Source organism: Rhynchophorus ferrugineus, unplaced genomic scaffold, assembly GCF_030347505.1.
Source record: "Rhynchophorus ferrugineus isolate W39M unplaced genomic scaffold, kcgeb_rfMv2 rfM2, whole genome shotgun sequence".
NCBI classification, from domain to species: Eukaryota; Metazoa; Arthropoda; class Insecta; order Coleoptera; family Curculionidae; genus Rhynchophorus; species Rhynchophorus ferrugineus.
In genome coordinates, this window is record NW_027472581.1 from 35,337,581 (window position 1) to 35,348,361 (window position 10,781).

The 10,781-nt window shown below is 32.0% G+C and overlaps 1 protein-coding gene across 2 annotated transcripts; it reads left to right on the forward strand.

Annotated features, from left to right (window-relative positions):
* Positions 1 to 128: 128 nt before the first annotated feature.
* LOC143190736 (S1 RNA-binding domain-containing protein 1) lies at positions 129 to 9,181 on the forward strand. Of its 2 annotated transcripts, none has more exons than XM_076395272.1 (16): positions 129 to 269; positions 1,058 to 1,132; positions 1,182 to 1,286; positions 1,341 to 1,427; positions 1,487 to 1,549; positions 1,605 to 1,688; positions 1,740 to 1,996; positions 2,052 to 2,244; positions 2,303 to 2,541; positions 2,599 to 2,755; positions 3,589 to 3,769; positions 3,831 to 4,110; positions 4,167 to 4,366; positions 4,431 to 4,620; positions 4,674 to 4,930; positions 8,565 to 9,181. In XM_076395272.1, exons 2-16 carry the CDS (start codon positions 1,079 to 1,081, stop codon positions 8,999 to 9,001), a joined length of 2,784 nt encoding a protein of 927 aa, XP_076251387.1. In that variant the 5' UTR covers positions 129 to 269; positions 1,058 to 1,078; the 3' UTR covers positions 9,002 to 9,181. The 2 variants fall into 2 exon arrangements, with proteins under 2 accessions (XP_076251387.1, XP_076251386.1); XM_076395271.1 differs by lacking the exon at positions 129 to 269 and adding an exon at positions 587 to 1,004.
* The last annotated feature ends 1,600 nt before the right edge of the window (positions 9,182 to 10,781 follow it).

Consider the following 10,781-nt stretch of genomic DNA (forward strand, 5'->3'; position numbering starts at 1 on the left):
AGAACTATAAATAGGTGAAATTAGTTTTTGTTTACAAAGTCATTTTCCAGATACATAGATGTGAAGCAAAAAATAATGAATCATGTTATATTAATAAACGTGGGAGAATGCACTTTTTTAAAAGCTATTATTAACCGTTAGAAAACTGGATGTCATACATATTTATAGTCTAGTTAAATATTTAGAATTAACTTTGAATATGAATTTATTTTCATGTCTACTTATCTGTATCGATCAGATTAGTGATTGATACTTTGGTTTTATTGAAGGTGAGTGGCCAACCTGGTAGTCATTACTGATAAAACAGGGAATGATTTAGGTGTTATAAAGCAACTGGAAGTAATTTTAAAATCACTTGACCTTATCAATTTGGTCACTAACATGTGAGAAAATTATATTAAATTTTGCACTCATAGGGATATCTATACCCTGAAGAGGTAATTCTGAAAAATTTACAATTGTAAAAAATAAACAAAGGTTCAATCCAGTAATTATAAACAAATAAAAACCTACTCTGCCCCAGGGAATTTAAATATTTTCTGTCTTTGTTATTGCTATGTTTACACCTTCAAATGGAATTATTGTCATAGTAAATTTTTACAATGAAGTTACTAAATATTATTATTCTTTTGCGATATTTTGTGGCTTAATAAGTACTAGTCGTTTTGAAATATTAAAAGTAATAAGTTATTACTAATATAGAAACAATTATAAATAATTTACAATTATAGAAATAATTAACGTTATCCGTTACTACTTCTATTTAAAAAGAAGTTGAAACGAACATAACCTAGATTATATTTAAATTGAGGACTGTTAGAGGCTTGCGGATTTTATCACAAAATACGGAGGAATTTTCAATATTCTCAAATTTCAATTTTTAATTCTCAATATTTTTTGGATTTTATTTAAAATATTTTTAAACCGCTATGAGTGCCAATATTTTTATAAGTGATGATGATAGTGATGCCCCACAGACTAATGGAAAATCAACTCAAAGAAGGGTAAATTATAGACATCTAATTGATCTAAACATAAATTTTTATTTAAAATTTAGAGAAAAAAGGTAAACGACGTGATGACTTCGGATAGTGACGATGAAATCGTTTTCAAAAAAGTGAAAAAAGAAAAGGTATTATATCATAAGGATTTAATTATTATGTTGATTGAGTATATTTTAGAAATCAGAACAAAAGATGCTGGGAGAAATATCGCTAATAAGCGATGAAGAACTACCAGAGGACAATGTTAAACCTAGAGTGACGAGAAGACCGCGAAGAGTACAGGTTTTTACTCATAATAACTTTATTTGTAATATTTGTCTAATAAATATTTTTTAGAATGCTATAAAAGTTATAGATGTTATGACTAGTGATGATGAGGATGAAGATTATGTTGAGAAACCTTCTAAAGAAGTAAAACCTAGGGTAAACATTTTTGTTCTTGCAATTAAAGTTTAATGTTAAATTAAGATAATTTTTATTAGAAAACAAGACTTCAAAGTACAAAGACAAAAGTTGCTGGAGGTGAATTAGATATAAGACCGAAGGTAAATGAACCCATGAGTACAATTTTAAGTAAAAATTTTCAATATATTTTTACAGAAACGTAAAATATCAAATCCTCAGAAGCAAGTTACTGTAAAAAATGATGAATCTGATGAAAGTATACCTGATATAAAACCAAAGGTAGAGTTATTCAACTGAATGGTGAATTGTTAAATAAGTTCTACATTTTAGAAACGTAAGTTGCAAAGTACGACAGTTGCTCCAAAAAAGACAAGAATATCAAAAAAAGTTGTTAAAAAGGAAACAAAAAAGGATGTTTCTCTTAATGCATCAGATCCAGGTCCTATTATTGATTGTAATGATGCCAGTGTAACTCCAAGTTGGACTGATTTTGAGTTACTTGCTGAAAGAACATGTGTTGAAAAATACATAGCTAAAAATATATTTGACTTATTGAATGATGGTAATACAATACCATTTATTGCTAGGTACGGACAAGAATTCATATGGTTTACCAATATTTTCAATGTTTTTTGTATTTAGGTACAGGAAAAATTTTGTTGGAAATATGAGCCCTGAAGAATTACGAACTGCAAAAGAGCATTTTGATGATATATGTGCTTTAAAGAAAAAGATTTCTACAGTTATCACCACTGTGGGAAAGATGGGAAAGTTGAATGAAAAACTTCAACAAAATATTTGTGCTGTTAAAACATCAGAAGAACTGGACCATATTGTGAGTAATATCAATATTGTTTCTTTAGATTTTTTATAGTTGATACTTTATGTTTTAGTATACCCCTTTTAAATCAGTTGGGTCTAAAAAATCATTGGTTGAGAAAGCTAAACAGCTTGGATTAGAAGTTCCTGCTCTTCAAGTATTGAATAATACAGCTCTTGTAAATGTATTTAATTACATTAACCCAGAAGTAAAGGACCTAAAGACACCTGATGAGGTAGAAAAGAACATAGTGCACATCATAGCTTCTGAAATTGCTACTGATTCTGAGTTATTAACATTTTTAAGAGATTTGTAAGTTCAAATTTCAAGTAATTCCAGTATACCAAACATTTTTATATATATATATAGGAGGTGCAAAACAAAATTTGTATTGGAAACCAAAAGAGCCAGACAGACAAAAGCATCTGATGTTGATCCAAATAAAAAGAACTCTCAAATTAATGAAATGAAGTTTGAACAGTATTTTGAATTTTCCCAGCAAGTGTTATTTTTAAAATCGCATCAGGTATATAAAAGATATTTATTTTACTGACTTCATAGTTAAAAATTCGATCTGCTATTTTAATTCGGTCTGTTTAAATGCTGTATAAAATGTGATGTTTGTGTATTAACAGGTTGTACTATGTTAATTTTTTACAGCCATAAATAATACTCAAGAATGTTATTATATGAAATCTCCCTTGGTGTTACAGCTCCCGCAGTTTTTGCTAGTATAAATCCCTTGTTTTTTTTTTCAAAATATACATATAAGGCGATAATTTGAGAAATAACGGTAAATGCATAAAATAATTAGACGCTTAATTGAAGAAACATGCCTATGACTAAATGTGATCCTAAAATTTACGTAGACATGTTTCATGCAAGTTCTTCATTCACTTTTTTGGATATTAAACGTATATGTTTAATTAGCACTGCAATTGCATTTTTCAGCAATGAAAAATTTCTCTAACGAATTTATTTTTTTAATACCTTAAAACTCTTAATTTTTCCAACAAGGCACCCATGCAGCACCCTTATTTTTATTCATATAGGCTTGGCTCAAAAGCAGGATAAATCGTTAGTGTTTACAAGCTTCGTCAAAAATCAGGATTGGCCAGGTCTATCTTTCGTCGCCCCACTGTCTTGAACAGCAAGTACATATATATACTTGCTGAAATCAGGATTTTGTATTCAGAAAAATATATATCAAAAAAGGTTTTTAGCGCGTTAAGGCAGCTTAGGATTTAACACCACAAATATTTATTGCAAAATTTCTTGATTTCTTATTACTTAAAATTATATAGTAGAAATATAGTATGTAGCTATATATAATTAATTTAATCTTTATATGTGTATTAGATCTTAGCTATCAACAGAGGGGAAGCTTTGAAAATACTTAACGTTAAGATTAACATCCCCGACTTTTTTGAGCACAAGTACAAACAATTCTGTTTCAACAAGTGGTTGCGGAATTCTTCATTTGACTCGTTCAGGAAAAGAATGATGGATATGGCTATTGATGATGCATATAGGAGATTAAGTAGGAGCACATAGCGACGGTATGTTGTTTCTAGATTTTAATTACTTTTGCTTTCTTTCAGTCGTTAACTTCATCACGAGAGAATTGAGGCAGGAACTGAGGCAGAAGGCGGAGAAAGAGTCTTGTAAAATTTTTAGCGAAAACTTAAAAAATCTTCTTCTAAGTCGACCTTTAAAAGGTAAACCAATTTTGGCTATAGATCCTGGATATAGTAACGGTTGTAAATTGGCCCTTATATCTGAAACTGGTTCTTTATTGATGCACAATGTAATATATCCGCATAGTAGGCGTTCAGAAAATAGGGGAGAAGGCATTATTAAGACTATGTTGATGAAACATAAGTATTAACTTAAATGTTTAAAACATAATGAGTATTTTTACAGAACTTGTTTTTCAGTTGTGAACTCATTGGAATCGGAAACGGTACTGCTTGTAGAGAGACTGAAGAATGGATTGTGACCTTAATTAAGACAAATTATTTCAAGCCTTTAAATGTAAATTACATAATCGTGAATGAAGACGGAGCGTCCATTTACAGTTGTAGTCCGGAGGCTCGCAAAGAATTTGGAGATTTAGATCCTAATATAATAAGCGCAGGTAATTTTTATATTGGAACATTACTGTATTGAAATAATCTTGTTTTATATTACCTGTTTTTTAGTTTCGCTTGCCCGAAGAATGCAAGATCCAATGGCAGAACTTGTTAAGGTCGAACCATCTCACCTTGGAGTTGGAATGTACCAATTGGATATAAAAAAGAAACAGCTGGAAGAGGCTCTTGGACAAGTAGTATCGGAGTGTGTCAGTTTCGTCGGAGTCGACTTGAATACGGCATCCCAATGTTTATTGAGGTATGGGCTTTAAACTGGAGGTGGAACTACATATTGAGTTTTTTTGTGTCCAGGCGTGTCGCAGGTTTAACTGACAGTAAAGCCACGCAGATTATTTTGTACCGGGAGAAGGAAGGTTATTTTCAGCACCGTAGGCAATTGTTAGAAGTATATGGTATAGGAGAGAGGATATTTGAACAGTGCGCGGGTTTTTTGCGCGTAGGGCCTTTGAATCCTCATGACAAATCTTTCTACAAAAATAAGCAGACTACGCCGCTTGATGCGACCATTATACATCCGGAATCTTATCACATAGTAAGAAGTCTCCTAGGTAAGTGTGTTTTATTGGATTTAAGGTACATTCACACCTGACAGTTTTTAACTTAAATTCTAAAATAATAAAAATTATTGTTTCTATTATAATCTTCAGTATTTTTTATACAATACTAGTTACCGACATGTAGTCGAAATTCGACCACAATTTATTAAATTAATCACGATTTTCTCATAACAGAGTAAAACATTAATTAAAATAATAAATGTCTGTATATAAAAATAACTCTCATGTAATTAAATCTAATTTCCATTAAGTTTGAATAATCAACAAAGTACTGATAATACAAAGTACTTTAAATTACTACATCACTGAACATTATAACAAAGTATCATAAGAAACATTATTTTCAAAAGTATAACAACTTCAAAGCATAAAATATAAGTATACATGATCTCTCTTTACTTTTATAACTTATATTATTGTTATAAACATACATATGGAATAATAAATGAAGTAATTCATGTTTGTATCTGAAAACTGAACATATTTGAAAACTATTTTGACATTGATATTGGACTTCAGCATGTATATTAAAACAATAACGAATATTATTAGGTAATTTATTTTTTACAATTTACAACCGCAGTATTTAAAATCATGAAATTAACTATTGAGTTTCAAAACTTAAGCCTATAAAGTAAATAATCAAAATAATTGATACAAAGTTCAAACAATAAAATGTCACAGAGTCTTAAAACTATCTATAACAGTAATTGTTATACATCTTAAGAGTTTAAATATTGCAAAGAATATTAACCATCATAAAGTAACGTCACTTGGTGAGTTGTTAGTTCTCGCGTGGGACATAAGACAAGGTAGAAAGCAGTAGATAAACATTAGCTACAAGCTATTTACCGGGGGGAGACCGAAGAGTGGAATAAATAAGCAAAGACTATGCCATTTTAATTAAAAAATTAGATAGGTAAATAAATTATTCTATTAATCAGCCTGGTATATTTATTGTTTTTCCAATATATATTTTAAGTGAGAAATATAAATAAAAGATAAGACTATATTAATACATAAATGATGTAATGAAAATATGCAGCAGATATATATATATATATATATATATATATATATATATATATATATATATAAATATATGTGTGTGTGTGTCTTATGTCCCACGCGGGAACTAACAACTCACCAACAAGTGACGTTATTTTATGATGGTTAATATTCTTTGCAATATTTTTTTAAACTCTTAATGCACAAATTAACGTGTTTATTATCTGTAGTATTTGGTTAATGCCTTGTTTAAGAAATGCATGTACTATAGAAACCTGAAATGAATCAGGAGTTAATGCCACTAAAATTTATTAAAAAAATCTCAATAACCTTTAGAATTACCTCTAGTTCGATGATATACTATGTCATCAGAACCATATCGATTACTATCAGTTCTTAAGCAAGAACAAATTTTCTTAGCTTCTCTTTTCACCAGACATCGAATTAAATCAAAAGCTGATTTAAAAATTCTAAATATCTTGTAAACAAACACGCGGGAACTAACAACTCACCAACAAGTGACGTTATTTTATGATGGTTAATATTCTTTGCAATATTTTTTTAAACTCTTAATGCACAAATTAACGTGTTTACTATCTGTAGTATTTGGTTAATGCCTTGTTTAAGAAATGCATGTACTATAGAAACCTGAAATGAATCAGGAGTTAATGCCACTAAAATTTATAAAAAAAATCTCAATAACCTTTAGAATTACCTCTAGTTCGATGATATACTATGTCACCAGAACCATATCAATTACTATCAGTTCTTAAGCAAGAACAATTTTTCTTAGCTTCTCTTTTCACCAGACATCGAATTAAATCAAAAGCTGATTTAAAAATTCTAAATATCTTGTAAACAAAGAGTTCAAATTCTTGAGATGAAATTTTCCCATAGTCGGGTTTTTCTTTTATATAAAATTATATTTTACGTGATCGTACTAATCTTAATCGTTTTTCGTCCACACTTGCCATAACATTTTAATAGTTCCATCAATACGGGAATAGCCGAAAATAACATTGCTCTGCTCACTTTCTGTTTTATTATCGTTTGAAATATCGATTTTTCGTATATTATCTTTTGTGGTACAGTTCTGCCACATTTTGATTTTAAAAATTAGGCGTCCGTAGTTGATTTACGCACAACAGAAACGACGAATAATCTACCGTACAAGAGTTATAGTCAGCAGCGTATCAGCCAGAGCCAGAACCAAAGAAAAATTTAATGTATTTATTTTATAGTCGTCCCAACACATTTGTGTTATTTAGCGACTTTAAACACCCACTTAATTTTTACGAACATTATCCTCTATTATTCTAGGACGTTATTGTTAGGGAGCCAAACTCTTAGCCCGCACCACTACCCGCAGAGTACCTAAAATATTGGTTTATATATTTTGTGTCACTGATATGACAGCAGCTATACCTGCTATTATACTTGGTCGCTTGATTTGAGCATTTTTCATTTTATTGGAATATATTTATTTGTAGCCTAGATTACACAAACATTTTAAGCTTAATTCTTTCTCAATATGAGCTTTAATGGTGCCAAGTTTAACGCCGTGAAGTGTCCCCGTTTTCTTTAAAAAGGGAGACAAAATTGTCGGTAAGCCCATTAAATATACATATATATATATATATATATATATATATATATATATATATATATATATAATTAACATAATTTCCTTCAAGTGTGATACACTGATTATAGTGATCCTCCAACTTTTCGATACCATTTTTGTAGTACGATTTGCCTTTTGCATCAAAACAGGTCTCAGTTTCGTCGATCACCTCTTCATTCGACGAAAATTTCTTCCCAACGAGCATTCAACGAGATCTGAGAACCGGAAATAGTCGCTGCGGGCGAGATCTGGAGAATACGGTCGATGAGGAAGCAATTCGAAGCCCAATTCATGGATTTTTAACACGGTGTATTGTCTTGATGAAGCAGTATTTTCTTTTTCTTCAAATTCGGTCATTTTTTGGCGATTTCGTCCTTCAAACGGTCTAATAACGCTATGTAATAGTTGCTGTTGATGGTCCTTACTTTTTCAAGGTAGTCAATGAAAATTATTCCATTTGTAAAAATTTTTTTTTCAGTTTCAATTTACGGCCATTAAAGATCATGTGGATTTTTTAAATATTTTCGTCGGTAACAAACTCTTTTAGGCGTCCACTGCGTTCACCGTCTTCGATGCTCATTTGACCACGTTTCAAACTTAGCATACTAATCCTTGATGGTTGATTTTCCTGGGGCAATATCCGGAAACTCGGCATCAAGCCAAGTTTTTGCTTCAACTGTATTTTTTTCCTTTAAAAAGCAATATTTTATCAATACACGAAATTCCTTTTTATCCATTTTTTTCACAATAACAAAAGTTGCTTCATTCGAAATTCTATAATTCACAAACTAATGATCCGACAGTTGTCAAATTTATACACGCATCTTTTGAGGGTTTGGGCTAACTAAAAAACATGGATTTAATTCTAGTAGCGCCACCTATGTGTCAGGCCGGGGTACTTTTCAATTGACCTGTTATGTAACAAATGTCAGATGTAAATGTACTTTTATATTCTATTTTAATTGTAACATAACTTACATATTTGTGTTCTAGTGAAAATGGGTCTGAAGGAACAAGACGTAGGATCCGATAGTTTTATAGCTACGTTTAAATCTAAAAGACCAGCACTGGACGTAAACGCCTTGAGCGCTACCTTTAAATCCGACAAGGAGAACATCAGCCTGATCCTAGATGCCCTATCCAAGAAGTTGAATCATGATTTACGTTCTGAATCTAATAACGGTCCTTTGTTCCGTAGAGATATTACCTCATTTGAAGAACTAGCCTCGGGAACAGTTCTGACTGGACGGGTGAATAATGTCACATCGTTTGGTGCGTTTGTTGATATCGGAGTAGGTACTAATGGCCTACTGCACAATAAGTTCATGAAAGGTGTCATTGTCCAACTAGGTGACGTCATCGAGGTAAAAGTAATTAACATTAATGCTGCCAAGAGACATATTAGTTTGGAGGCGTTAAGAAAACTTTAATTACATCTGTAATTTTCTATATTGTTCCCAAACATGTTTTTAAGAATATATGCCTGATTATAAATATCGAATTAAATATTTTATGAATAGATGAATGGATGGTTGCAGAATATTATAGTATGATTTGTATATAGTGAACCTTGAACTTGAACTGATTTGTAGAATAAATTATTAAATATTGTAAGGAAATTTAATTCATTTTCTAATCAAATCAAATCTCAATGTTCATAGTAATGCATGCAATTATGAACTTTCCTCATCCTTAATATTATTATAATTTTTCTAATACCAATGTTTCATGTGAAATATTTGAACTGGCTATGTTGGTAATTTTTTTGTCGTTAATTATGGAATTTGTGGGGATAAAATATTTCAAGAAGGCTATTACTAGAGATAGGTAGTTTCAATGAATTTCAATTTCAAGAAGCAATAATGAATGGAAAGTTAAATCTATAAAATATAAAACATCATTTGCTTCAATATCACAATTATATTTAATTGAATCTAATGATTGTGATAATTATGACACTATATCTTGGATTCATTATTGTTGATAGAATGACTATATAGACGATATGACAAACACTCAGCCTTTCATCACGCCCATCGGCTGGACGCAAAAATCAACTTTGCTTTTAACCGACGTGAAAGACTTGGAGCGGGCTTTTTGGACCTAACCAAAACCTTTGATAAGGTTAGCACGAAGGCTTAATGGCGAAATGACGATGACCTAACCTAGCCTCTCTTATCAAATCATTTCTGTTAGGACGATTGTTCCAGATGAAGATTAAAGATATTCTCTCTGATCGAATACCTTCGACGCAGGAGTTCCACACAGTTAGTAAGGTAGACTCCAGAAACAACTCGATGAGTGGTTACATTTCTGAAGGTTGCAAGTCCACAAAAAACCCAAGCCATCTTCCACAAGAAGCGTCAGAAGAAGCAACCTATCTTCTCTTTCATTAGAGGTGGAATTAGGTTGAATTCCCAGATTTAAAGGTTCCCGCTCATCAACCGGAAGAGCAGACTTCCTCTCTCAATTAAATCTCTCCTGTAGAAGATGCTGATTCGATCAGTCGTTCTATACGGCTTCAGTGTCTATTTCAAATACGTCTCATCTAGTCAGGTAGAAACGTCTTCGAGTTTTTCAGAACAAAATTCTCAGGAGCAAAATTCATAGAGAAACAGATGTTGCCCAAGTTCACTATTTTATATCCGAACTCTACTTGAAATATTCCTCCACTCTTCCTCTCTCGGATAATAGATGTATTACCGAGCCCAAGGACACTACTCCGTCGTGGTCTTGCTCCTAATTGCTTCGACCTTTCCCGTCGAGCGATTAACTCAGGTACCGCGAGCGGCATGGTGTTATAAAGACGCCGTGTCTTTGCCTAGCCTTCTTGCCTCTTAACGGTGTTACCCGTCACCGGCACCGTCTTTTTTTTTGGGTCTGATTTACCTGCTGAAAAGGTTTCCTTGCTGATGTTAACTCAACTTGTAAGGGAGGTTTGCCCGTGAAGGCGCTTTATTTGGGGTATAAGAATCTTTGGCGGCTTGAAGAAGCGCTTGTCTTCGGGGTTACCTGATTGGAAACGCCTCTAACAGGGATCTGATGTGGGAATTGTTGGAGAGCTGAGGTTGCATGGAATTTCTTGTATAAGGAGAAAACGAATCGTCTTATTTTTAGTGTGTCAGTTTCTCGATGAATTTGGGTATTTCTGACAAACCATGGCGCGTTCAGAGTTTGCCTAAGAAGTTTATTTTGCATTACCTGAAGCTT

What these genes read in the sequence shown, in the direction of transcription:
- LOC143190736 (XM_076395271.1), top strand. Translation starts at nt 930, where the DNA reads ATGAGTGCCAATATTTTTATAAGTGATGATGATAGTGATGCCCCACAG. An exon ending in GAAGACCGCGAAGAGTACAG is followed by an intron (nt 1,287 to 1,340) that starts GTTTTTACTCAT and finishes AATATTTTTTAG; the next exon opens with AATGCTATAAAAGTTATAGA. An exon ending in GCATCCCAATGTTTATTGAG is followed by an intron (nt 4,621 to 4,673) that starts GTATGGGCTTTA and finishes TTTTGTGTCCAG; the next exon opens with GCGTGTCGCAGGTTTAACTG.